We start from the raw sequence: 26,048 nt of genomic DNA on the forward strand, positions 1-26,048 counted from the left end.
TAAAACCAATATTTGAGGAAACAAATCTGTAATATAGTTATGTCGTTTATACCCGAATTATCTGAGCTAATAACTGAGTTTATGAACACTAGATTATCTAAGAGATACTGAGACCCAAACCGGAACCAGAACCAGCTGCAGCCCAGATCAACTTTAGAAGAAATATTTGTGTTTATTAAAGCAACTGATTGGTCCTACACTGCCACCTAGTGGCTTCAAGTGGAACCATCCAAAACGGTTTGTCCTCCAGTCCACAGATGAACCACTGAATCCTAGAGGGCAACTCAGGACCTGCAGCAGTCTCAGGAACATTTCCAACCGTCTCCAGTTTTTCCTTCCAGTAAACATTCTGGGCCAGGAGGAGTTCCAACATCAAAAACAAATTCAGGAGATAAACATCCAAACATCAGCAGCTTGAAGAAAACCAGACCAGCTCCAGTCAGGATGACTTCACCAGAACCAAAACCAGAACCAGAACCAGGTTTGGTGGACCAGGAGATACTGTCGGGTTGTTGTTTGAAGGTCCAGTAATGTCCAACCAGCAGGACAGAATCTGTCTGCTCCCACAGCATTACTCAGTCACCACCGTGAATCACTGCTGACCCACTGGGACTGGTTCCGGTTCTGATTCTGGGTTCCACAGAACATCTTTGACTTATTGGGACCACTGGGAAGGTCCATTTAGACTTCTGGGTTATCCAGAAACTCTGGCCCTGGGAATGTCAGGAAACCGTCTGAGTCCAGTTTGACCCTGCAGAACACTCCAGTACCCTGTTCTGGGTCCTGGTTGGTTCTGTTCTGAACCTAAAAATTTACTGATAAACACCCACACGTCAGCTAGCATGCAGGTACACGTCACACCCCGACAACTACAACCCCGATTTCAAAATAAAAGCCTCAGGACCTCATGCTAACGGATTCCTGCTTTACTGAAAATGTTCTGCCGGTTCGACTCATACAACAAAAACTATTTCTTCAATAAAACCAGCTTCAGATGAACTTTAGGTGTTTTTTGCTTCAAGCAAAGCTTAATAATCTATGATCAAAACACAAAACGGTATTACGGGAGCTTTTATTTCGAAAGTAACGTCATCTTTGGGCGGAAGCAGTTTTCATGCAGACTCACTTTTCTTCAGCTAAAAAACTCCCAGGAACTTTCTGTCGGGCGGTACCCTCCGGTCCGGTGCCGAACTGTTCGGTTGTATGTTGTTGGTTCGGTTCGGAGCACGCGACTGTTTCACAAAAAGAGCGCAGAACCGGAACCAGGTACCCAGCCAAGGTGAGTCCATCATCAACGGAGTGATCCGAGATCCGTTGCAGCGACAGACTGACTGGTTCCGAACTGGTTTCTGAGTCGGATCATTTGCAGAAAAACTTTAACCCAGACCAGTTCAGGAACCGGTTCGGACCCCAGGAAGCCATGCTGGTCCAGTTGGACTCAGACTGCGGTTCCGTCCAGAACCTTAAGCCTACTCGTCCTAATAACCACAGGTCCCAGTGCTCCCAGTGCTCTGCCATGAGCATCCACCCACGCCGGATCCGCCTGAAGCCCTGGCTGCTGGCCCAGGTGAACAGCGGCAGGTATCCGGGTCTGCAGTGGCTCGGTTCGGAGCAGCGGCTCGGTTCGGAGCAGCGGCTCTTTCAGATCCCATGGAAACACGCGACCCGCCACACGCCGATGTCGGAGGAGGAGAACACCATCTTTAAGGTTCGGTTCCTCTGGGTCCGTTAAGCAGCGGGGGGGGGGGGATGAAAGAGGAACTGGGCCGGGTCGGGACCGGGCCAGAAGATGTCCTCAGTCTTCCTGTTGGACTTCCTGCCGCTGCAGGTTTCGGTTCTGCTCAGCGTGGTTCCGCTTTCTCTGCTTCCTCTTTCTGGTAGCTTCACCGCAAACCAGAACCATAACCTGGAATCTGGACCCAGAAACTCTCCATCCAGCACCGGCTGCATCTCCTGACCCGGTTCTGACCCGTCCCTGTCTTGCAGGCGTGGGCCGTGGAGACCGGGAAGTACCAGGAGGGTGTGGACGAACCGGACCCGGCCAAGTGGAAGGCGAACCTGCGCTGCGCGCTCAACAAGAGCCGTGAGTTCCGGCTCAGGTTCGACGGAACCAAGGAGACGCCGCTCCGTCCCTACAAGATCTACGAGGTCTGCGACGGAACCGGCGCTGCAGGTGAGCCGACTGGACCCGTCCCGGTCCAATCTGCGGGACGGTTTTGACGATGTTCTGATGTGGTTCTGTGTTTCAGACGGAGCCGAGGACGACGATGAGGAGGTGAGGATGAGAGCCAGGTGAACAGAACCTAATTGGATAAAGTAGATCAGAACCAGAACCAGCTGACCTGTCAGTTTTTCCTCCTGACCGTTTCCAGATGCCGGACCTCACCGATCTCTCCATCAGTAAGTCCCTCTCCAGCGTTTCTATGGTAACCACTGACAGCCTGACCCAGTCTGACCCGGTTCCGTCCCTGTAGACCCTCGGATCGAGCCCGCCTCTTTTCCGCCCTTCGGGTCGACCCAGGTGATCTCGATGCCGCTGCTGCCCCTGACCTCTGACCTCCAGCCTCGGGGTTCAATGGCGGACCTGAGTAGCTTCGACCCGGCCGGACTCCAGAACCTGAACCCGCTGTCCTCTACTCTGCCAGAATCCATGGAGGCCAGCAGCATGGAGTCCGTCCAGAACCAGTCGGACCATCAGAACCAGCAGCCCTGCAAGTACGACCTGCTGAGCAGCGTCCCACGTGAGTCCGGTCCAGTTCTGGTTCCTCTGCTGAGTCGGTCTGCTAGTACTCAACAGGTCCAAACTAATCAGACCTCCTGGTTTCCGAGAGGACTGCTGGTCCAGGACCAAAAGGTTCTGCAGTGGCTCGGGACAGAACCAGTGCTAAAATCTTATGGAGGAGGAACAGGTGATTCTGGACTTGATCAGAGACCCAGAACCGGTTCTACTGACCCGTCATCATCCCCTCAAATTGTGGTTAACCCTAACCCTGCAAAGTTAGATGGGTCCAGAACCTGACCAGAACCACCATCTGGACCAGGGTGGAGGTTCTACCGGGTCATGTGATCCCAACTGGGTTCTGATCAGACCCATGTTCCTCTCGAACTCTGAAACAGGTCCAGTGCAGGACAAGTTGCTTTTAAAGAAACTATATTAGCTACTTTTGGATCCCATCTTCATCATTTATGCTGAACTAAAACTGAATCAAATGAACACTGAAAGGAAAAGAAACGATCAGTAAAACCAAGCTTAGCCTGATGGGCAGCGTCGCCATTTATAAACAGCGAGCTAATGATATTAGCCTCACCTGCTAGCATCAACAGCCTTCCTGGTTACTAGCTTAGTTGGGTTAGGGTTAGGGTTAGTTGGTTCATGAGCTCAAAGTTTCTTATAACTGATATAAAGAACAGCGTTTCTTTCACATGTAGATTGATCTGTGCTTAGGTTAGTTTAGCTTACCTCAGCTTAGCTTAGCTTGGCTCAATTTAGTTTAGCTTAGCTTAGCTTGCCCGCTCCGCAGCTGGTTCTACCGCATCTGCGTTTATTTGCTTTCCGCTCACTGCTCGAAGGCCCGCCCAACTCTGCCTTTGATTGGTTTACAGCGACTCTTTTAGTTTTCCTCAGCCAATCAGCAGCAGAGATCACCTAGCACTAGCGCGCCAGACCTGCTAAGGCAGTTACTGCCGACCCCAGTTTTTAGAAGACGTGTTAGTTAATAATTATTTTTTAAATTATGTGTATTGTGTTATTATTAAACCGTGTAAGATCTGTAATATTCTGACATTTACTGAAAGGGAAGTGGCAGTTCCAGATAGTGGTAGTTGCCACTGATTGAACATGATATTTTTTTCAAGTAAATCAATTATTTTTTAAAAAAGGACAGCAATAATACATTATCATAATACACACAGTTGCCACTGCCACTAATTGAACTCGGTGCTGCTGTCCTCCCTCAGCTTTGGGTCACAGCTTTAGCTCTCTAGCTGCAGAATAAGTAATTAGATTACTTGTTACTGAACCAAGAGACGGCGCCATTATTCCCTCCATGGGTCATCACCCGCTAACCAAGGCCTCTCCTGTCTTGGTTCTGCAGTAACAGATCTGGACCTGAAGTTTTGGTACCGGGGCCGGGCCATGGGCTCCCTGACAGTTAGCAACCCCCAGGGCTGCCGGGTCTACTACGGCCACCTGGAACCGACGCCGGAGCAGGTGGACCTGTTCGGTCCAGTCAGTCTGCAGCAGGTTCTGTTCCCGGGAACAGTGGAGATCCAGAACCAGAAGCAGCGATTCTACACGGACGCTCTGCTGGACGTGATGGACCGCGGTCTGATCCTGGAGATCCAGCAGCAGGACATCTATGCCATCCGCCTCTGTCAGTGCAAGGTATTTTGGTCTGGCCCGGGAATGCCAGAACTGGGTCCACCCAACCCCATGGAGCGGGAGAGGAGGATCCGGGTGTTCAGCCTGAACGACTTCCTGCAAGGTTTGTCTTCTGACCCGGTTCTTTGGGTTCCTGGAGGCCAGGGCTGCTCAAGTCCAGTCCTCCAGAGCAACCGTCCTGCAGCGTTCAGATGCTTCCCTGCTCCAACCCACCTGAATCAAATGAACGGCTCGGTAGCAGGTCTGTTCAGAACCGATCCCGGTCTGTTGGAGTAAGGATGCTTCTAAAAGTTGCAGGACGGTAGCTCTCGAGGACTGGACTTGAGCAGCCCTGCTGTAGGCTATTCTGTTTAGGGAACGTATTCTGGGATTCAGTTCTAGCGACGGTTTGGTTCTAACAGCGGTTCTGGTCCACAGGGCTCATCTCGTTCCAGAAGGGCGAGGCCACCAACCCGCCGCCATTCGAAGTCTTCTTCTGCTTCGGAGAGGACTGGCCGGACAGGAAGCCCAAAGAGAAGAAGCTCATCATGGTCCAGGTGGGTGGCCGATGGTCACGTCGACCCGGGTTCTGCTGGTGCGAGTTGTAAAGGTTCTGTTGCTGTGCAGGTGGTTCCGGTGGTGGCCCGGATCCTGACGGAGATGTTCTCCGGAGAGCTGGCCTGGTCCACCGACAGCATCCGGCTGCAGATCTCCAACCCGGACGTCAAGGACGAGACGGTGGAGCAGTTCAAGGAGCTGCAGCGGCTGCTCCAGAACCAACTGGGTCCAACCGGGCCCTGGGCACCCACCAGCTCTCTAGAGGCCTCTACTGGGTTCTCCATGGGGACCAGCTGAGACCAGAACCTGGACCAGAATCCTGGGGTTCAACCTCTGCGACATCACAAAGTGTTGGGTCGTTGGACCAGAACGGTTTTCTGCTTTGCTGTCTAAAGGTCCAGGCATTTGGTTCTGAAAACCTCCAAACTCTCAGTCTGGGTTCTACTTGCCTACCCGGTCCCACGTGCTGACCCAGAAGGTTCTGGTTCCTTCCTGAAGGTTTTTATTTGGACTTTGGCTGCTACAGGTTCTGGTTCTGACGGAATCCAGACCCGGCTTCTGAACCGGGCCTGTCCACACAGAACCCGCACATCACAGTTCCAGGTAGTTTGGTACCGGTAGTCGGTTGGTCAGTGCGACCCAAACCAGAGACAGAAACATGGTTCTGGTTTGTGGGGAATTCTTTAGCGGTTCAGGAACTCTTCTAGAACCAAATCAGTTGGACCCAATTAAACGATTTCCGTCTGGCAAGTCCGGTACCAGCATGTGTCCGGGTCAGAATTGCTGCAGTATTCTGCTGCTGGTCCATCACAACCAAATTTGCATTTTTGTCATTGATTGTTTCAGTTTGCTCTCTGGCGCCGCCCGGAGGACGGACAGGGCCCTGCAGCAGGAACCAGTCTAACCAGAACTCCCAGTCTCAGGTGAGGATGACCTCACCCTTCATCAGGTGGGGTCAGGTTACAGAAACACCTGAGCTCAGGTGTTACTGGTTAGACTGGTCCCAGTGTGTCTCCCTTTGTAAAACCACAGAAGAAGAAGCAGAGTGTTTTCAGCTGTTTTATTGTTTACAGCAAGGCTACATCACCACTGATGTCATGGTGTCAGTCCGCCTCATTACCCACAGTCCTCTCTGTTTCCATTCATGGAAAAACAACTAAAATAAACCAAAGATAAAAGGTCAAAGGTGACGCCAAATCCTCCAGCGTTCCGCCATGCGGCCCACAGCATCATGGGAAATTTTTTGGCTCTGTTTTTTGGCACGGACAGAAACATCTTGACCAAAGTCCCAAAAATAAATCTCTTAAAAACAGTTGAGCAGGCACGTCCTGATTAATCGCCTCCGAGGGTCCAGCAGGAACCGGTCCTGACCCCGCCCACCCAGAACCACCTGCTGCAGGTGAGCTGGGGGGGGTGGGCTCCGTCTGTCTCTCCTCCGTCGGGTCACAGAGTCCCGTTTCACATTCAAAGTCCCTCCGTCTTCCTCGTCTGCAGTCGCAGCTTTTTGCCGTCACCTCTGAATGTTGGTCAACTAAAGATTTAACCTGAGGAAGAGGAGGAGGAAGAGGAGCGGTTCCAGCTCTTCATCAGTCATCCCAGGACACTTTCTATGAAACCACACTGTAAAAACACAAACTAAGTATTTTGTTCTTGTTTCTACAGCAAATATCTTGAGATAAAGAATCGTTTGAGCAGGTAACGTCTCCCTTGTTTGTGTTTGGCTGAAATTAAATTTTGTTCTGCAAACAATAAAGAGATTCTGGTTTAATTCAGTAACATAGTGTTTATAAATAGCACCAAAGATCTCAGGGCCCTTTCTATAACCCACCTGGAAACACCGCCGGCTCATCAGGCTAACGTTAACCGCTACCTAGCTAACGGGGGTCTATGGAGTCACGTTATGTACCGGGTCGGTTCTGGAAGGGGCCTTGAGGTGAAACTTGGAAGCTCCTTCTGATTCTGACTGTGTGTAATCTACAGAAGGTAGCAGGAAGCTAACCAGCTGATCTGTGGTGAAGGGCTCCCAGCATTCCCAGTGCGTACCTGGTGTCATGAGAAGCTGCAGCTACCGGTACAGCCTGGTGAACTCTCTGATGGCCCAGCACACCTGCTTGCACTCCTCAGCACTGAAAGAGAAACACACACATGAAGGCCTTCTGGTCTCAGGGCAGGGCAAGTCTGGACCCGCTCCCGCCGGTACTGATCGGGTTCTGATCCAGCAGCGCCCCGCCCTCCGCTGGGCCGGTCCCAACACGAGCTGATGGCCCCTGAACGCCTCACGATGAGTCATCCCGACGCCTTCGCCGGAGGCTGATCGGGTCAGAACATGAACTGGGATCCAACACAAACTCTTCAGTTCGCTGTCGGCATGGCAACCACAGAACCAACAGGAAGTAGCAGCGGCTAACATCATGAGAGGAACGGAGGCTGGGCGACGTGGATGAAAATAAAACCTGATTTTTTTATATCAATTAAAAAAAAGAAATTACAACTGACAGTGGATTTTCTTTCAGTCCACCTCCTGAATGATCAGCCCAGGGTTAGAAAATGTTTATTCTGAATTCCCATTTTTATTTATGAATAAAACCATAAAATAAGCATCTGATGTGAGCAGCTCAGTTTCTTCTACATAAACTCAAGAGCATTCCTCATCTTAATATTCCTATTTTATCCTCTTAATTGAAAATATAAATCGTAGCCTAGCCCTAATACTCCATCATAAAGTCAAACAAGATGGCCGCCTTGGGCTCCATGACATCACTGAAACCCAAGGAGGTGATTGGTGGAAAAACATTCTGATTTTCTAAAAGTGAAATCAATCACCCAGCCTCAGTGCAGCCCGGTTCCGACCCGCCGGACTCACCTGGTCACCTGCTTGTGGAACTCGGTCAGCTGCTTGTGGGTGACGGTCAAGGCGCCGCCCGCCGTCTGCTTCGGCAACCCCTTCAGCGCGTTCTCCAGCCAGCGGCAGAACATCTGGAACAGAGGAGCGGAGTGAGCCGCGGCTCCGGAACCAGACCGGAACCAGAACCGGCAGGACTCACGGGTCGGTCGAACAGCATGACCTCCCAGAGGACCTCGGCCACGTCGGGCAGCGTGTACGGCGGCAGGCAGAAGCAGCAGGAGTGCAGCAGCTGGTTGATGAGCTGCTGGCCGTTCTGCTCCATGGCCTGACCAATCAGACGCTTCCGCAGCGCAAAGTCCTCCTCATGCTGGGGGCGAGAGAGAGAGAGAAAAAGAGAGAGAGAGATGAACCCAGTGAACGGCACCACCGGCTCCTCCTGGAGCCTCCGGCCCGGTTCTGGTTCCGACTCACGTCGTTGCCGACTCCGGTGTGGATCAGGTCTCGGATGAACTTCATGACGCTGCAGTTGGCGTCCCGGTGGTCGAGCGATGTGGCGGCGATGGCGCACTGGATGATGTGGACCACGATGCTGCTGCCTAGCAACGTGACGGGACTCCTCTGGACGAACCTGGGGACAGAGAGGACAGTGGGACGGCGCTCTGATGTCTGTCCACCATGTCTCAATGATCATCATGCGACGGTAAATTTATACGTCCAAAAGTTCATTGAGAAGCTCTGAGACGCTTCAGAACCTTCACCGACCCGCTGAGATGCTGCTCTGGTTCTGCTGCTTCATGTTTCAATCTGTTGCTAGTTTTCTGAGTTCTGGCCTGTTGTGACGTTTTAGCAGTTTACGGTGAACATGTGCAGCCAATAGGAAGCCAGTTGAGCTCACCTGGTGGCCAGTCTGAACAGGTCGTCCACGGTGTCCGGGTGGTTCCTCAGGCTGTTGGGCTGCTCCAGCAGCTGGAAGGTGGGCATACACAGCGCCTGCGGGACACACAGCGGCTGCTGGTCATCAGCCCGGCAGGGGGCGTGGCCTAGATCGGGTGAGGGCGGCTTACCTGCAGCATGTCCAGCAGCCCCTGCCTGCAGCCCTCCTCCATGCCGTACTCGTCCACCAGGATGCTGCCCAGGTACAGGAAGCAGGAGTGCGGGTACACCTGGTAGACGCTCACCATCTGAAGGACATGAGCGCCCCGTCAGCATCGCCACGGCAACGGTCACCCGCAGACCCCGTTCCGACGGCGACTCACCTGAGTGACGAGCGGCTGCAGCAGGGAGGCGGAGCCTTTCCCGACGCAGCGCACGGCGAAGCGCAGGCAGCGGCAGCAACGCTCCACGATGCGATTATCAGCCTGGTGGGCGTTGAGCGTCTCCGACAGGACGGGCCAGATCTGGGGGGACAGGGGGACAGGTTGGGACAGGCTGGGACAGGTAAAGTCTAGGTGAGCGGTGCCTCACCTCCTGGATCACCTTCTGGCACGGGTGCGTCTGGCCGTTCTCCACGATGGGGTTCGTGTGTCTGAGGACGAGACGATGCGTTCACTGTCTGTGGCGGCGGCAGGAATCTTCCTGCGGCTCCACTCACCTGAAGATGACGGCCAGTCGGTCCAGCCACGCCGTCGGGTCGGCCGACTTCCCGTTCCTGGACCGCTCCGCCAGCAGCTGCGGGGACAGAACCCAGTCGGACCGGTTCCGGCTCGGCGGCGCCGGCCCGACCTGAAGCGCACTCACCTTCTTCAAAGCCAGAACCTGAACGGCGCACAGGTCGCTGAGGCACTCCGCGATCTTCTCCAGAGGCAGCCGGGCCAGAACCAGTGCCGTACCTGCACAGGTAACGGTCAGAGTCACAGCCGGACCGGCCAGAACCGGCAGGTCCAATCGGTCCCTAAACCAGAGCTGCTGGAGGTTCCGGGTTCAAACCTAGCTGGTTCCGATTCCCTTCAGAGCCGACTACGAGGCAATATCGCTGCGTCGCCACGGCAACGCGATTTCAGCTCATCAGAAGCGGAACTGGGCCGGGCTCCAGAAGGAGACGCAGACCCCAGACCGGACCCGGTTCTACCTGAACAGAACCCAGCTGATTCATGAGGTTCTGCTGCTCAAAATAAAAGTTCTATTGGACCCACCCAGGAAGCTTTGGGACATTAAAGAACGATTCTGTTTTATTATTCTGAAAATTAATTGGAAAAAATGTCACATTCTGCTGAATGAAACTTAATATGAAAAACACTAAATAATTCAACTTTTAAATATAAAAACCAATTGGCTAAAAATCAGGAACACAGCCGATTATTTCTGATCAAAGATTGATGTGAACCAGGTGAAGCTAAAACAGCCAGTAGAGCTAAATGCTAAATATTTATATGAATGTGTTTTTGGAGATGTAGCAGTTATTAATTCAGCGCAGCGCCACAGCAGAGGGAAAAATAACGCAGAAAAACTGGTGAAGAATAACTAAATTCTAAAAAGCCCGCAGACCTCTGCTTTTAGTCTAAAAACTAAAAGAACAGAGTAGAATGTACTTTTTGAGGAGATTGGCCTCCTTCAATGTGTGCTCTAAGCTCCTGTACATGTTTTATAAGTCCATTATATTCTATGCAATCGTTTGTTGGGGGGGCAATGCAAGGAAGAGAGACACACAGAGACCGAGCCGCCTCATCTGCAGAGCTGGCTCCGCGGTCGGTGTGGGCCCAGAGTCTGTGGAGACGGTGGTGGAACAGGGGACACCGTCTAAACCCAGGCTAGTCCTGGAGAACACCAGCCGTCCTCTGTACGCTGTTTTCTCCAACCAGAGGAGCCCCTTCAGGGACTGGTTCCTCTCACTGGGCTGTTCCACCGAGAGGATTAAAAACTGCTTTGTCCCACGGGCCGTTAGGCTTTATAATGCTGAAAGGGAGGGAGACGGGGTAACTAGTATTTTAACATATTTAAGCACTTTTACTAGACCTCGTTTTAGTGGTCATGTATTTATTTATTATATTATTGTATCTTTTATGGGTGTCCCCAGCTGTACGATTTTAATGCTGTGTGGATGTGAATTAATGTGTGAGCAACAGATAACCTCAGTTTCCCTATGGGATTAATAAGGTTAAGAAAAAAAAAATCTTCTTGTTTCTCGCTCTGTGTCGGCTACACTACACACAGACTTGTTGCCGTAGCAATTAACAACAACGGCAATAATACCAGGGTCAAAACACGCAAACATTTCATACACAAAGAAGAAAATATTCAGCCATTTACATGTTCCTGTTTTTAGGCTTGAGGTTTATTCTGTGGTGGATTAGCTGCTGCTGTGGTAGCTATCAGCTAATTGGCTAACTTAAACTCCTGATCTACTGATGATCTGTCAGACTTGGGGAGTGGGTTCCTTTTTTCCTAAACTTAAAACTCACTGAATCCAGCAGCACGTCTACATGTTATGGTTGTCAAAGTCAAGCTAGCATACCTGAACTGGTTTCCCTGGCTGTTCTCTAGAACCCAGTTAGCATCGCGCTGAAAACCTGTGGGGTTTAGAGCGTTCTGGGCCAGCTAAAACCAACTAGCGCCAGTAACCAACTACCCTCCTCCAGTAGAGAGACGGGGGCGGGGCTTAACCTGTGACATCACGCTGCAGCCAGTTAACGATTAATCAATGACTAAATTAATTGTTTGATAATCGATTAATGGTTTTAGCCGTAGCTGAGATTCTTCCTACAGCAAGGTCAGAACCTTCTGACCCGGTTCTGACCCGTTACCTTTGAGGAGGCCCACGGCGGCCTCGGTGGACAGGGCGAAGGAGTCGAGGGAGCGGGCGATGTCCAGCAGCCCCTGGAAGTGCTGGGCCATGTGGTCGCGGCAGACCGAGCAGATGTTGTGGATGGCCTTGGCCGCCGCCGACGCCAGCGGCTTCTCCCTCAGGCCCTTCATCAGGTAGTTCAGAACCGGGTCTGCAGAACACAGAGCCGGATCAGAACCGTCGGCCGGTTGGAGCCAGCGAGCCCGGACCGGTCCACCTACCCAGGAAGTGCGGGTTCCGGTCCACCACCTCGCTCATCTCCCCCACCAGCTCGATGCTGGTGTAGCGCACAGCCATGTGCACGCTCTCCGGCAGCAGCACCACCTGCTGCAGCACCTCGGCCACCGTCGGGTTGTTCTCCCTGCAAACAGGCGGCGTCAGTGCTCTGGGCCTGGTACTGACTCGGTTCTGCTCGGCAGCGGTACTCACGGGTCGACGCTCTTGGCGATGGAAGCCATGATGAAGAGGACGGCCTCCGTCACCTCCCAGGGCGGGTTCCCGTCCTTCAGGGTGGAGTACAGCTGGAAGACAGAACGCGCCGTCAGCAGGAAGCCAAACCGGGCCGGAACCGGGCCGAGGTTCCTGTGGTACCTGAGAGAAGCACTCCATGGAGCCGACCAAGAAGATCACGTCCTTCACCAGGTCCGATACTCTCATCCTGAACTCCCCAAAGTCGTCTGTTTCTTCCGGAATTCCCTCCTGTGGAGCGAAGCGGAACTGGGTCAGAACCGGGCCAGAACCGGGTCGGAGCAAGCCGGTCCCGGAGCCTTACGTGGTCCGGGTCGAGCTGGCAGTGGCGGGCCAGGCAGTGCAGCAGCCGCTGGATGTACGGCCGGAAAACGCCATGCAGGTTGGCGTCGTTGATCTTGTAGAGATGCTCGCCCAGGCGGTACCAGAAGTTAAAGGAGATCTCCACAACCTGCAGACAGAACCGGGTCAGAACCACGCCAACTGGACCTCCACGCAGAAGGTTCTGTCGATAAGCCAGTTTGGACCGGTACTGTTCCTTCAGACCCCAACAGGTTCTGACCTGGATTAGTTCAGGCTGCAGAACCCTGCCAGAACCAGAACCCAGTCGGTCCAGTTTCTCAGAACGTTTCAGTAAAAACATCGCGAAGTGAAGAATAGCCATCAGATCCACTGACTTAAAGGAGCTCAGGGTTTCAGCAGATTTGCAGTTTTCTGAAAGTTTGTTCCAGATCTGCAGGGCATAGAAGCTGGATGCCGTTTCTATGAACCAGAACCGGAACCGGAACCAGCAGACCTGAGCGGTCTGGTATCAGCAGATCTTTAATCTATCGAGTGATTTATAATCAGTTATACTAAAGTCTATAGTCAGAGCGCCGCGTCACCCTGCTGACACCTACTGACCTCTGCTGACCCAATGTCTGCCTTCCTGCCTGCCAATTGAAGGCGACCTATGACCCCTGATGAGTTTACTGCCCGAATCAGATCAGGATTAGCCGGTAACTCTAACCGGCCCGGTCCGGTTCCGGTACCTCGTACTGCGGGTGTCCGGCGCAGATCAGCAGCAGCTCCAGCGTCCTCAGGTCGCCCATGCCCTGACCCGGCGTTCGGACCGTCGTCTCCAGGAACGTCTCGCAGAGCTCCGTGAAGATCCGGCAGTAGTTCAGCACCCTGTGGACACAGAGCGGCCGTTACTGCGGCGACCGGTCCCCGGGCCGCCGCCGGGCCGGCCGGAACCTTACTTGTCCAGGTCCTCGCGGGCCACGGCCATGTGGTAGGCCGTCTCCAGCGTCAGCACGCCCTGGAACAGCTGCAGCGCCAGAGCCACGTTGGTGTCCACGCTCTCGATGGCGTACAGCGCCGAGCACACGCAGTCCGACGCCGCCTCATGCAGGTTGGTGGACGTCTCGTCCCTCTGCTGGGACACGGAGCGGAACCAGTTAGAGTCTGGGGCCCTGGACCGGGACCGGGGCCAGAACCGGGACTCACCAGGATCTGGAACAGGACCATCAGCAGCTGGTTGCTGGCCATGAAGTTGCTGTCCAGGACGCCCAGGTTGAACCAACTGCCCAGGCAACGGAACACCTTGATGAGCATCTTCTCATCGCCGCCTGCCTTCTCCACGCAGGACGTCTGGGGACGGGGTGGGCCAGGGGGACAGGGACGTTAGGGAGACACGTGGAGGACAGAGGTACCGGCAGAGACAGATCAGGCGCCCCCTAGTGACTGGACAGCCAGAGGACGTGTGTCCCTACCAGCAGGGCGATCACGGTGTTGGAGTAGAAGGCCAGGTCCTCGATGATCTCGGTGCGGCGGTTGGCGCCGATCCGCAGCGACCGGCTGTGAACTTCCTCCGGCAGGACCGTCAGGATCTCGATGAGGAACGGCATGGAGCCCGCGTCCTCGTTGTACCTGAGGGGGCGGAGCCACACGGCTGGGTCAAAGGTCGGCCGGGCGGCACAAACACAGAGCGGCGAGACGGCGAGCGTTCCTACTTCTCTATGAGCGTGTGAACGCAGCCCTTCCAGGACGCCATCTGCAGAGCGAGGTCAGCGATGGCCAGGGCCAGCTGCAAGACAGGACCGGGTCAGACCTGGGCCATAACCGGGCCTGGACTGGGCCAGGACTGAGTCAGAACCGGGCTGACCAGAACCACTGATAAAGCTGAACATTTGAAATAATGTCACAGAGAATCGATTTTACATCAAATCCTGGAATGGTGCCGTCCTCCCATCAGGCTTCAGTCAGAGGCGCCGTAACACAGACTGCTACAGGAAACCACATCACAAACTGATGATGCTCAGATTCCTCTGTAATCCAGACTATTGCAGTAGATTACAGGACGTTAAGTCCTTAATGACAGAAGTTTTTGTTTTTGGATCAGAACTTGATCAGTTGATTATTGATCGGGATCAAATGATCCTCCAGTGATGAAGCTTTTAACCAGGATGTCATTTAATTCCACAGGAAACAAGTTGGTTTCCTCCTTTAATCTCTCGAATCTTGCATAAATGATAAACTTCCTGATAAACTATAACCTAATCCATCGATCTGTTGCCTCAGGCTGAACTCTTCACTTAAGATCCTTCAGCTGATCCAAAACACTGCAGCAGAGTTCTGATGACAACCAGAACCAGATCAGATTTCTGCTGTTTGGATTCACAGCTTCCTGATAATCCAGATTATAATCCCAGATTGTCACATAGAAAGCCTTAATAACAAACCTGCTGCTTTCTCCTACTACTCTCTGTGTCAGCGGCTCCGCCCTCCTGTGGGTGGGGCTTACCTGAGTGACGATGATGGGCGACAGGTCTTTGAGGTTCTGGATGTGGGTCAGCAGGGAGTCCCGCAGTGCATTGTGGGTCTCTGGAGGAAGCTCGTAGAAGGAAGTCTGGATCTTCATCTTCATGGTCTGAGCAGCGAAGTAACACGACTCCACGTCCTGCTTCAGCTGCAGCAGCTGGTCCGAGATCTCCCAGGCAAACATCTGCACAGGACAGGAAGTTACGTCACTGAGCCGCAGGGGTCGGGGCTTAAGCATGGACCGGCCCAGCTGTTCATTGTTTAGCAGAACAGAACCGGGCCAGATGGTCCATCAGAACCGGGTCGAGGCTGATCTGCTACAGAAGTCCTCTGTGACCCCGGACCTCCTCCCCAGGTCAGGAGGTCAGACCTGACACATTTTGAATGCAAAGGAGAATCTGGAGCTGTTCTCCAGGATGTGAGAGAGCAGCAGACATGGAGCTAAAGACTTTTAACTTCTAGAGTTTTCCTGAACACCTTCATGATCAGCAGGACGTTTCCTCCTGGACCGGGTCTACAGGGGAACCATGACAGCAGGCTTCACCTTCAACTACAGACACTATTACTAAGGAAACCGTTCTGAATGCCGAACCGAGTTCAAGCACCCTGACCCACTTTCTCCCCCGAATCTCTGGATCTGGTCTTAGACCTTCTACAGGTGATCCGGAAGCACTTTCAGGTAAATCCTGCCGATTCTGGCTGGAGTCTGGCTGAGCTGTCAGTCACAGCAGCACCAGGCCTGCTGGGAATTAATCTGCTGCTTCCGCATAGAATCAAACATTTTAATCATAAAACTGATTATTAGTTATTTATTGAACTGATCTGATTTAAGTTTCGCCCTTTAAATGCCGGATAAAGTGAAAAAATGACCGGTTCTCTTTCTGTTTTGATCCATTCATTCCGTTAGCTTAGCCACCATGCTAACAGGAACAGGAGCTCCTCTGAGACTGCGCAGCTTGCCACACCTGTCCTCTTCCCCCTCAGGTAACTCATTAAACCCGAACCAAACCCTCGCCAGACCCAAACGGAACCATTCCCCAGGGCTCTCACCGATCTCTGCAACTCTCCGAGCCACAGCGAGGCTCGTTCCTTCCCGGACGGATCCGGGTCGTGGTACAGGGCCTGGACCGCCTGGTAGACCAGCGTCAGGCTCGGTTTACCCCCCTCCATAGCGGCCTCAACTCAGGCTCCCGTAAGGCAGACGGTTCGGTTCGGCTGAAGAGCTAAAAAACCCAAAAACTACCAAACGGTCCGAGTACCGACCGCCATCTCACACAGGCTCTTCCGGGGACAGCCTGAATCCTGTTCCGACTGGAAACACGACCAAAGTATTTGTTCCTCTCTGCGAGACAGGAGACGAGTTCAATGAAGACCAGAATCGGAACCAGAATCAGTTTCATTCGCCAAGTTTGTGCGCAAACAGGCAATCTGACTTCTGTTCTGCTTTAATCAGAATGAAGGCATTTAAATTATAAGCATAGAAAAAAACCTCAGTGTTTTTATTTCCTGTAAAAAAATATATATATATTAAACAAACACACACATACATATATATAAATATTATATTATAATATATAATATATATAATAATATTAATTATACACACACACACACACACACACATATATATATATATATATATATATATATATATATATATATATATATATATATATATATATATATGTGTGTGTGTGTGTGTGTGTGTGTGAACACATTTGTCTATGTGTTTAATTATTCTTCAGCATGATCAGCGTTTGAAGTTGTTTTTAGTTGTTACATAAACATAATTATTAATTCATTTTAGTGAGAGAATAAGTCCACCCACCTCATCACCATATTCCAGTGCAGGAAAGAGGAAGAGGAGAAGACCCCACTCAGAGGCCCCAACTGGAATTCAGAAGGACTAAAACAGGGAGGTGCTGGGAGCCTATTATTATTATTATTATTATTATTATTGTTGTTGTTGTTGTTGTTGTTGTTGTTGTTGTTCATAAATAATTTAACTCTGTTTTGAATTGAATTTATTTCTATAGTACCAATTCACAACAAATCTCATTTCAAAGCATTTTCCCCAAAAAATATTTCAGTTCTAACATATGTACAGCTGCTGGTCATAAAATTAGAACATCATGAAATATCATGAAAAAGGTTTATTTATGTCAGTACAGTAATTCCATTCAATATCATATCTATTAATTCACACAGACTCATATATTTCAAATGTTTATTTGTTTTAATGTTGATGATTAGAACTCAATTAATGAAAACCCCAAATTCAGTATCTCAGAAAATTAGAATATTATTTAAGACCAATTTTAAAAAATGATTTTTTCAGAAATGTTGGCCAATAGAAAGGTGTGATCATGTTCAGCTCTCAGTGCTGAGTTCTTCCTTCTGCCTGGTTTACGGCCTGCGGCGTCCGTCAGCCTGCGGCGTCCGTCAGCCTGCGGCGTCCGTCAGCCTGCGGCGTCCGTCAGCCTGCGGCGTCTGTCAGCCTGCGGCGTCCGTCAGCCTGCGGCGCTGCTCAGGTGTTATCAGAGTCCAGGTTGCTCTGCTTGTGGCCTTCAGCTCTAATGAAACGTCGGTCTGGTGCATCACCAGTTGGCACCATGGACCTTAAACCGGGTTCTGGACTCTGTGTTCTGGAGTAAAGTCCTGCTGGAAAATTAAATCTGCATCTCCATAAAGTTGGTCTGCAGCAGGAAGTCCTGGTAGGTGCATTGACCTTTGACCTCACAAATCACAGTGGACCAACAGCAGCACACGACATGGCACCAAACCATCACTGACTGTAGAAACTTGACTAGACCTCAAGCAACATGGATTCTGCTGCTCTGCTCTTCCTCCAGACTCTGAGGGGAAATAAAAATTCATTTTAACCAGAGAACAGAGCAGTTTGTGTTCAGTCCAGGTGAGACGTTTGTGTCTGGTTCAGGTCTGACGTGAGGAATACCACAGCTGCAACCAGGTCCGTCCGTCCGTCTCTCTCTGAATCTCCCTGATATTTTAAAGGGTTTGTTTCCTGATCCTCTCCAGGAGGTTTTGCTGATTGTCAATTTATTTCCACCTCATGGTTTCCTTCCCTTTCCCTCTATGAATGTGTTTGAACTCTGACCTCTGAACAGCCAGTCTCTTTAGCAAGGACCTAAAGAAACTAGCTGTGTCTTGTCCTCTTGTTCAAGGTGTCAGAGGTCATCTTTTGGACAAATGTCAGGTCAGTCATCTCCATTCAGAACTGGACTGAGAGGCCATTTAAAACTGTTTGCAGGTATTTGAATAAATGATCTGATTAGTGTGGAGCAACAACTGCTTTCAGTATTGAACCTTTAAAAAATATTCGAATTTTCTGATATCAAATTTGCGATTTTCATTAGTTGGCAGTTATTTCAACACCAAAAGAAATGAAATATATCAATCTGTGTGACTGAATGAATATAAATATGAAAATAAGTTTCACTTTCTGAATGGAATTACTGAAATAATCTACTTGTTCATGATAGTCCAATTTTATGACCAGCCCAGCCCTTCCTTGTTATCTTGATGCTCAATTAATTATTCAAAGTAGATCAAAAAAGTTTCTGTCTATGAAACCCAGTAGAGCAGCTGGGTTCAGCTGGGTTCAGCTGGGTTCAGGTGGGTTCAGGTCCAGTCCAGAGCCCTTCCTACTCCAACTCAGCTGAATCGGACGATCGGCTCGTTACCTGGCCTGTCTGAGCCCATCTGGCCCGCTGGAGTCAGGATGCAGGATGGCTCTGGACGACTGGACCTGAGCACCTCACTCCTCCTGAACAGCAGGGGGCGACAATCACTGGCGTTGTGTCTTTACAGCAATCCCTCATACAGAGGATGAAATTATTATTATTATTATTTAGTAGTAGTAATATTAATGAATTATTATTAGTAATAATATTAATCCATCAAGATATGAGCAGCAGCTCAAACCTCTCGGGTTCAGATCGGTTCTGGTCTCTGCAGCATCCAGGATGATAACCTACCTGATCCTGATCCTGATCCTGATCCTGATCCTGATCCTGATCCTGATCCTGATTCAGTTTCTGATCCGGTTTCCGGATTGTTTAATCTCCCGTTTCTCTGCAGTTTCTAGAAATTCAGGTGCGGGTTTCCACTCGAACCGCTGCCAGGATCTCTGGGTTTTCACGGCTCCTGTGGGAAACTCTAACCCCACAGAGACTCGGTCCTCCAGGTCATGACCTGTCAGGTGGAAAGTCCCTGATGCTGCGGAGGGACGGAGTCCCTTAAAGCAACGCAGCTTCATCATTCAACATTCATCCTAAGTTAAGGAGCAACTGCAAACATTCAAAACAAAACTCCTCCAGAATCACACAGAGAGGCTTTATTCACATTTTATTACCGCACTTCAACATCAATCAGCTGCAGAGAAACAAACCGCGAAACACCTGATCATACCTGAACACCTGAGACCTGAACCACCGCAGAGAGGCTCCAGCGAACTGAGGTCGTATCATACCCATGCTCGACCGTTCACAGCCTGGTTACGATACAGCCTCGGCTCCGAAGGAGAACCTGGAGGAGAACCAGCAGCAGACTTCCTCATGAGGAAGATGAAGTGATGAAGAGGCAGAGTTGCCGGAGTTGCGCTGCCGCTCCGCATCCTGCTGACCTCCTGCTCGGAGTGGAGCAGCAGCAGGAGCAGCAGGAGGAGGAGAACCAGGAGTTGTGGAGTCATTAGAGTCTAAGCTCTTTGTTTGCGGGATTGGGCCGGATTACGGTGGATGACCCGCTCAGGTACGTCTTAACATCCGGATTAGACCTGAAGTCACGGAAAAGTAAAGGTTCTTATTGGGTTTTACCGGCCGGCCAGCTGCTCTTCATCACTGATCCTCTTCATCAGTTTACTGCTCTATGCGCAGCATTTTACAGTCCAAGCAGAAACACTGGAAGCACAAAATACTTCTTCAATAATAACTCACAGGTATAACAAGCATTTCTTCTGTGGTTTCCCCATAAGAAGAAAATCGTTTTTAATTGGAAGCGAATTAAGAAAAACTGTTGATCAAAAATAATCCATATCATTTCAATAACAATCCAGTTAAATAAGAGACGTGTTGATGAAAAGCGCGTGATTAGCGTGGATCCTGGAGAAACCCGTTATGACGTGTTAATCTGGAGGTCAGTGTGCTTGTTGAACAGATTGATAATCCCGGAAGTCAAACCTCTTCCGCTGCCGATTGTCCCAGTCATTTCAAATAAAACGTTGTTTCTCCAGAAAATATCGGACTAGTTGAAGTTTTCATGAGGAGGATCTCAGATTCAACCTGTAAAACCAAACTGGGTCTGAAAACGAACTTCCTGTTTGACCGGGATGAGTTGTGTGATGCGAGTCTGTTTTCATTGTTTCTTCTCCGTAAGAAGATTAAAGCGTCAGAAGGATTTAATCCGTAAAGTTTGGGAAAAGCCGGCCGGATTATCTTTGCTCTAAGTGGTTTATGGGTGTATATAAAGAGGCTGAAGACGCTCGCTGAGGTCGGAGGAACTCAGTTTAAAGATGGGGAAACATTTTCACCTGTACGAGAACATCTCCAAGGTGGACCCCTTCGAGGGGTCCCAGCACTACCTGGCCCCGGCGTGGACCTTTCACCTGCAGGCGCTCTTCATGGGCTTCGTGTTCTTTGCAGGAACGCCGCTGAACCTGCTGGTCCTCCTGGCCACGGCCAAGTACAAGAAGCTCCGAGCTCCTCTCAACTACATCCTGGTCAACATCTCCTTCGCTGGCTTCATCTTCGTCACCTTCTCCGTCAGCCAGGTGTTCGTGGCCAGTCTGAGGGGCTACTACTTCCTGGGCTACACCTTGTGTGCATTGGAAGCGGCCATGGGCGCCGTGGCAGGTATGGCCGACAGGTGAGAGGTCTGGGCTGGTGGGTGAAGGTGGCTGATGATGATGATGACGTTCTTCCTGCAGGTCTGGTGACGTCCTGGTCGCTTGCCGTGCTCTCCTTTGAGAGGTATCTGGTGATCTGTAAGCCGTTCGGAGCCTTCAAGTTCGGCAGCACCCACGCCGCCGCCGCCGTGGTCTTCACCTGGTGCATGGGGGTGGGCTGCGCCTCACCACCTTTCTTCGGCTGGAGCAGGTAGGTCTGCCGCCACTGAGAGAACAGGGTCTGGCGGTTCCTCTGGCTGACGGGATGCTGTTGTGTGCAGGTACATCCCGGAAGGCCTGGGCTGCTCCTGCGGACCTGACTGGTACACCCACAACGAGGAGTACGGCTGCACCAGCTACATGTACTTCCTGCTGATCACCTGCTTCTGCATGCCTCTGTCCATCATCATCTTCTCCTACTCGCAGCTGCTGGGCGCGCTGAGAGCCGTGAGTACATCGCTGCTTGTTCAGGCCAGGAAGTCCAGGCTTCTGCTCAGCACTTCAGGGAGGATGAGGCAGTGGAGCTGAATGGAGACCAGAGCTGGTTCTGGTTCTGATGCAGCCTCTCCTAACTTCCTGTAGGTTGCGGCGCAGCAGGCGGAGTCCGCCTCCACCCAGAAGGCTGAGAAGGAGGTGTCCAGGATGATCATCGTGATGGTGGGCTCCTTCGTCACCTGCTACGGCCCCTACGCCCTGACGGGCCTCTGGTACGCTAACTCAGAGGAAGTCAACAAAGACTACCGACTCGTCACCATCCCGGCGTTCTTCTCCAAGAGCTCCTGCGTCTACAACCCGCTCATCTACGCCTTCATGAACAAACAGGTGAGGAGGACCGCCTGGTCCCTCCAGACATTTCCTTCCCGCTCCTAAAGCATCAGGATAACTTCCTGCTCCCTGTCTTCCAGTTCAATGCCTGCATCATGGAAATGGTGTTTGGGAAGAAAATGGAGGAAGCGTCCGAAGTGTCTTCAAAGACTGAGGTGTCCACAGCTTCATAATGTTTGGAGCAAAACTCAGAAGGACATTTGACTTCCCCAAAGGACTTTTAAAGATCTGAGTTCAGAGGATCCACAGGAACAACCAACATGTAAATACAGTTTATATAAAAGACACCAGATGATATTTTATTGTAGAATGCATTTGTTTAGATAAAAGCAACAAAAAAATAAAATAAAAATAAAAATTTATTCAATTTATTGTCTGCTTGTCCTCAATTCTGCAAAAACACAAGTTGTGGCTTCAAACCAACAAAACAGTCAGCAACAGAAGGCACGGTAGGAACAGATGGAGGCGGGTCCAAACCAGAGAAACTGTTCTGTAGAACAGCTCAGAGTTAAACGCTCACCGACAGAACCGGGTTGATGTAAAACCAAGAAGAGCTACAACAGCCACCAGGGGGCAGAGCACCGAGGACCAGGCGGTACCAGGGCAGGGGTCCAACCCAGACTGGCTGTTATCTTCTGCTGACCTGTCCTCTGCTGCCCTCTGGTGGCCGTTTGAGGTGTGGCAGTTCTGTATGAACCCCACCGCTTCCATCCAGATCCAACATCTGAGCATTGACAGTCTCCTTCAGTTCAAAGGTTAAAGGTCAGACCGTGAGTGGTGACACATGGAGGGCAGGAGGGCAAGTAACTGCTAGTTAATTAATTAATGGGGTCAGAGGTCAGAACCTAACAAGCTCCACCTCAGGTAATCCCATGATGCCTAGCTGGTTGTTTGGACAGAGATTTTCAGCCCAACTGTAAGGCACGATGGTGGAGGGGTGATGATGTGGGCTGGTCTTTGAGTGGACCATGGAGCGGTACCTTTGAACTGAGGGAGTTGTACGTTCTTTTGGTTTGTGGAGCAGAAACAGACTTAGAGTGGAATAATCCTTCAGGTCTTCCTCAGATAAACATCTGCCAGGCAGACCAGATCAGAACCAGGAGCAGAACTTCTCTCCTCTACAGGTCAGTAATAAATTAACGATGGACTCGGGGTGTTTCTAGAACTCATCGTGTCGCAGCAAAGCCTCGCCGTAGTTCGTCACCTGGCTTCCCACAAACAGGTCGAACTTGTTGAGAATTTCCTCCTTGGTCAGTCTCCCGTCCTGGAAACAGACAGACGACGGTCAAACAGAACCGGGCCCGATGCCGGCACCAGATGGACTCGCACCCACCTTGTTGGAGTCGGACTCATACAGCAGGTGCTTGGCCTCGGCGACGGCATGATCGTAGTCTGCCGGTAGGATCCAGTCCAGAGTTTCCTCCCGGTCCATCTTCCCGTCCTGGTTCTTGTCTCTGAACTCTGAGAACTGCTGACGCTCCGAGGCGACCCACTCCGGTTCCTCCAATCCGTTCTCTGCGGTGAACATGTCACCTGGCAACATGAAAGGTAAGGGAAGAGGATCAGAGATGAACGGATCTCTGGAGCTACTGCCAGGAGATTCCAGAACAAGGAAACACAGAAATAAACATGAAGCAAAGTAGGAATATGAATGCAGTATCCAGTGGACCAGTGGACCAGAGGAGAAAACCAGAGGACCAGTGGACCAGAGGACCAGAGGACCACTGGACCAGTGGACCAGTGGACCAGAGGAGAAAACCAGAGGACCAGAGGAGAAGACCAGAGGACCAGTGGACCAGAGGACCACTGGACCAGTGGACCAGAGGAGAAGACCAGAGGACCAGAGGACCATTTCGATGGAGGGTATCAGGATCCTGGTTGGAGGAGCTGCTCCTCACTGAGATTTCTGATGGTTCTGGATTTGCCATCAGACCTCCAGGGGGACCCAGAACCACTGATCTGACGTTTCTCCTCAGATCAGTGGACCAGGATGGGTTAGAGCTCCAGTAGTCACATGACCCCGACTGGAAAAGGTCAGTATGAAGGTCAGCTCTGAGCCTGTCTGCAGATTCTTTACCGATGTACTCCTTGAGGTCAATGAAGCCATCTCCATTCTTGTCTATGTCCTCCATGGTTTCCTGTGGCAGCAGAGAGACAGGTTACGCTGAGGATAGTCCCCTGAGCGCTGCATCTTGTCCTGGTGCTGCCCCTACCTGCACCACCACATGCTTCATGTACTCATGGTTCTCTGGGTGGAGGAAGGCCATGAACTCCTGCCGGTCTGCACTCAGGTCTCCGTCCCTGTTGGCCACCTTGAAGCGCCTCTCGTCCCTCGCCATCATGTGGGTGTAGTTGTACTCCGTCTGTGTCAGAGGGCCGTCTGGAAGAGGTTGTTCAAGGTCAGAGCGGTCGGTCCCAACGGGTTTCATGGACTGGGTCTGATCTGCGGTTGCTTACCCAGGTAGCTGCCATACGTGACGTTCCTGTATTCGTCCCAGCTGATCAGGCCGTCCCGGTTCAGGTCAAACTCGCTCCACTGGCGCTCAACGTCCTCAAACATGTGCTGGCTTTGGACGGCCTCGATCCAGAGCCTCAGCTCGTCCTCCGAGACAAAGTCGTCCTTGTTGCTGTCAATCCGATCCACGATGATGCTGCAAGACAAACAGGGAGCAGAGCTCAAGCTACTGATTGGCTGGGAATCAGGAAGTACCATCCAGCACATTTCCAGTTTCTCTGCTGGGAAATCTTCAGGAAACATGTGGCTGAACTGGTTTTATTTCACCACCTTTCAGTGTTTCTGCTGAAACTAAACAGGTGTCCTTTGAATCGGGCGGTTGGGTCGGTTTCAGCCTCCATTAGAGGCTCTGGAAACAAAGTCTGGGAGGACTGGGAGGGGTTCCCAAATTTCCTCAGGGAACCTGGAGGAATGGCCCCGCTCCCAGGTGGGAGTAGTATCATGGTCTGGGCTTGGATCGTTGAAGCCAGGCGTGTCCAAAGTGCGGCTCAGGGACCATATGTGGGCCTCAAAGTGATTTTGTGCGGCCCTGATCACAATACAGAAATGGCTCAAATTTGATTTTCCAACTGTGGTGAAATTTGCATTTATGTGACTCATTTTAAAAAGATACAGATGAATTCCAGTTTTTAAAAAAATTGTCGACAAATTGTCAGCCATGTTTTTGTCTTTTACCTTAAGTTGTTAGAAACCAGGACAGCAAATGTCCAGAGACACTTTGGTGGTGACCTGAGGTAAGGAAGGAGAACCCACACCTAGCTGCAGCCAACCTCAGGACACCTCCATGACAGATCAGCTGCTGGGACTGAGCCTGGGAAAGTTAGTGAGAAGGAAAACCTCCGGACTGACCTGAGTCTGCGCTTGCTCTCGTCAGGCGACAGGTGGTCGAAGGCCTTGGCCTCGTCTTGCCCGAGGAACGCCTCGTGGTCGTAGTCAAAGTTCTGCTTGTCGTCGTGTTGCAGCACGCTGAGTGGCTCCTCCTGATGGACCCGAGGCCGCCGCTCCGTGGGCTTCCCGTTGCCCCTGGCAACCAGGAGGAGCCAGCAGATCAACGCTGAGCGGATCATCCTGTCAGACTGACGCAGAGACAGACACATAGATCTAAAAACTATAGATGTGACCACCACGGATCTAAAAACTATAGATGTGACCACCACAGATCTAAAAACTACAGATGTGACCACCATAGATCTAAAAACTATAGATGTGACCACCACAGATCTAAAAACTATAGATGTGACCACCACAGATCTAAAAACTATAGATGTGACCACCACAGATCTAAAAACTATAGATGTGACCACCACAGATCTAAAAACTATAGATGTGACCACCATAGATCTAAAAACTATAGATGTGACCACCACAGATCTAAAAACTATAGATGTGACCACCATAGATCTAAAAACTATAGATGTGACCACCACAGATCTAAAAACTATAGATGTGACCACCACAGATCTAAAAACTATAGATGTGACCACCATAGATCTAAAAACTATAGATGTGACCACCATAGATCTAAAAACTATAGATGTGACCACCATAGATCTAAAAACTATAGATGTGACCACCACAGATCTAAAAACTATAGATGTGACCACCACAGATCTAAAAACTATAGATGTGACCACCATAGATATCTATGCTGATCTCCTCTAGGAGTCTCTTCCAGCATCTAGCAGTAGTTTTCTAGCCGGTCTGCAGCTCCGCTCTTGATCAGGCTGACCTCATCCTGACCTCATCCTGACCTTTTATGGTCAAACAGGAAGCGAGCCCAGGTGAGGCTCCGCAGACTCACCTGACGCTGCTGCCGCCGTCCGGCTCTCCTCTGGTTCTGATCCGCGCAGCTTCTCCTGTCACACAGACGGCCCAACTTCTGGCCAATCACAGCCCGGCTGCAGCCGCTCTCCTCATCTGATTGGTCTGCAGCGTCAGAAGGAGAATGGGGGGAAGAGAGGGGAGGAGCTGCCACGTCCTCAGAGCAGAAAC

General features: G+C 51.1%; 5 protein-coding genes across 7 annotated transcripts in view; 2 read left to right on the forward strand and 3 right to left on the reverse strand.

Annotated features, from left to right (window-relative positions):
- LOC114161221 (coiled-coil domain-containing protein 136) overlaps positions 1–1,171 on the reverse strand; it is a 34,514-nt gene extending 33,343 nt beyond the window's left edge. The window contains exon 1 of the mRNA XM_028044401.1: positions 1,127–1,171. The gene's annotated coding sequence lies outside the window, so the exon portion shown is untranslated. The remainder of the gene's footprint in view (positions 1–1,126) is intronic.
- On the forward strand, positions 13–6,686 carry irf5 (interferon regulatory factor 5). Of its 2 annotated transcripts, none has more exons than XM_028044397.1 (9): positions 13–1,279; positions 1,492–1,708; positions 1,987–2,173; positions 2,250–2,275; positions 2,373–2,400; positions 2,475–2,741; positions 4,095–4,484; positions 4,799–4,917; positions 4,988–6,686. In XM_028044397.1, the coding sequence occupies exons 2-9, from the start codon at positions 1,517–1,519 to the stop codon at positions 5,213–5,215; spliced, it is 1,437 nt and encodes a 478-aa protein (XP_027900198.1). In that variant the 5' UTR covers positions 13–1,279; positions 1,492–1,516; the 3' UTR covers positions 5,216–6,686. The 2 variants fall into 2 exon arrangements, with proteins under 2 accessions (XP_027900198.1, XP_027900199.1); XM_028044398.1 differs by having other exon boundaries at positions 1,142–1,280; positions 1,502–1,708; positions 4,988–6,671.
- tnpo3 (transportin 3) lies at positions 5,965–16,135 on the reverse strand. 2 transcript variants are annotated; one of them, XM_028044390.1, is made up of 23 exons: positions 15,865–16,135; positions 14,798–14,998; positions 14,007–14,080; positions 13,767–13,923; positions 13,501–13,644; positions 13,254–13,426; positions 13,044–13,182; positions 12,317–12,463; positions 12,136–12,243; positions 11,974–12,065; positions 11,766–11,905; positions 11,504–11,695; positions 9,501–9,592; positions 9,355–9,431; positions 9,228–9,288; positions 9,020–9,160; positions 8,828–8,944; positions 8,659–8,753; positions 8,235–8,391; positions 7,963–8,130; positions 7,782–7,894; positions 6,962–7,044; positions 5,965–6,462 (listed from the first exon to the last, which is right to left on the reverse strand). In XM_028044390.1, exons 1-22 carry the CDS (start codon positions 15,982–15,984, stop codon positions 6,984–6,986), a joined length of 2,769 nt encoding a protein of 922 aa, XP_027900191.1. In that variant the 5' UTR covers positions 15,985–16,135; the 3' UTR covers positions 5,965–6,462; positions 6,962–6,983. The 2 variants fall into 2 exon arrangements, with proteins under 2 accessions (XP_027900191.1, XP_027900190.1); XM_028044389.1 differs by having other exon boundaries at positions 13,254–13,429.
- Positions 16,136–20,048: 3,913 nt separating this feature from the next.
- Positions 20,049–21,912, forward strand: opn1sw1 (opsin 1 (cone pigments), short-wave-sensitive 1). The gene is made up of 5 exons (XM_028044237.1): positions 20,049–20,684; positions 20,759–20,927; positions 20,998–21,163; positions 21,299–21,538; positions 21,622–21,912. The coding sequence occupies exons 1-5, from the start codon at positions 20,345–20,347 to the stop codon at positions 21,712–21,714; spliced, it is 1,008 nt and encodes a 335-aa protein (XP_027900038.1). The 5' UTR covers positions 20,049–20,344; the 3' UTR covers positions 21,715–21,912.
- calua (calumenin a) lies at positions 21,894–25,708 on the reverse strand. The gene is made up of 7 exons (XM_028044238.1): positions 25,688–25,708; positions 24,906–25,132; positions 23,999–24,192; positions 23,755–23,921; positions 23,619–23,679; positions 22,875–23,074; positions 21,894–22,805 (listed from the first exon to the last, which is right to left on the reverse strand). Exons 1-7 carry the CDS (start codon positions 25,691–25,693, stop codon positions 22,701–22,703), a joined length of 960 nt encoding a protein of 319 aa, XP_027900039.1. The 5' UTR covers positions 25,694–25,708; the 3' UTR covers positions 21,894–22,700.
- Positions 25,709–26,048: the final 340 nt, after the last annotated feature.

The sequence above is a fragment of the Xiphophorus couchianus genome, chromosome 17 (genome assembly GCF_001444195.1).
Source record: "Xiphophorus couchianus chromosome 17, X_couchianus-1.0, whole genome shotgun sequence".
In the NCBI taxonomy this organism is placed as follows: Eukaryota; Metazoa; Chordata; class Actinopteri; order Cyprinodontiformes; family Poeciliidae; genus Xiphophorus; species Xiphophorus couchianus.

Bases quoted from the DNA above. Each gene is read 5' to 3' on its own strand.
- calua (XM_028044238.1), bottom strand. The intron at 24,193-24,905 runs GTCAGTCCGGAG...TTTGTCTTGCAG, and splicing joins GAGAGCAAGCGCAGACTCAG to CATCATCGTGGATCGGATTG. The intron at 23,680-23,754 runs GTAGGGGCAGCA...CTGCTGCCACAG, and splicing joins TGAAGCATGTGGTGGTGCAG to GAAACCATGGAGGACATAGA.
- opn1sw1 (XM_028044237.1), top strand. From the start codon at position 20,345: ATGGGGAAACATTTTCACCTGTACGAGAACATCTCCAAGGTGGACCCC. The intron at 20,685-20,758 runs GTATGGCCGACA...TTCTTCCTGCAG, and splicing joins GGCCATGGGCGCCGTGGCAG to GTCTGGTGACGTCCTGGTCG. The intron at 21,164-21,298 runs GTGAGTACATCG...AACTTCCTGTAG, and splicing joins TGCTGGGCGCGCTGAGAGCC to GTTGCGGCGCAGCAGGCGGA.
- irf5 (XM_028044397.1), top strand. From the start codon at position 1,517: ATGAGCATCCACCCACGCCGGATCCGCCTGAAGCCCTGGCTGCTGGCC. The intron at 2,174-2,249 runs GTGAGCCGACTG...TCTGTGTTTCAG, and splicing joins CGACGGAACCGGCGCTGCAG to ACGGAGCCGAGGACGACGAT. The intron at 2,742-4,094 runs GTGAGTCCGGTC...TTGGTTCTGCAG, and splicing joins CCTGCTGAGCAGCGTCCCAC to TAACAGATCTGGACCTGAAG.
- tnpo3 (XM_028044389.1), bottom strand. From the start codon at position 15,984: ATGGAGGGGGGTAAACCGAGCCTGACGCTGGTCTACCAGGCGGTCCAG. The intron at 8,754-8,827 runs GTAAGCCGCCCT...TGTGTCCCGCAG, and splicing joins GGCTGCTGGACATGCTGCAG to GCGCTGTGTATGCCCACCTT. The intron at 7,045-7,781 runs GTGAGTCCGGCG...TTTCTCTTTCAG, and splicing joins TTCCACAAGCAGGTGACCAG to TGCTGAGGAGTGCAAGCAGG.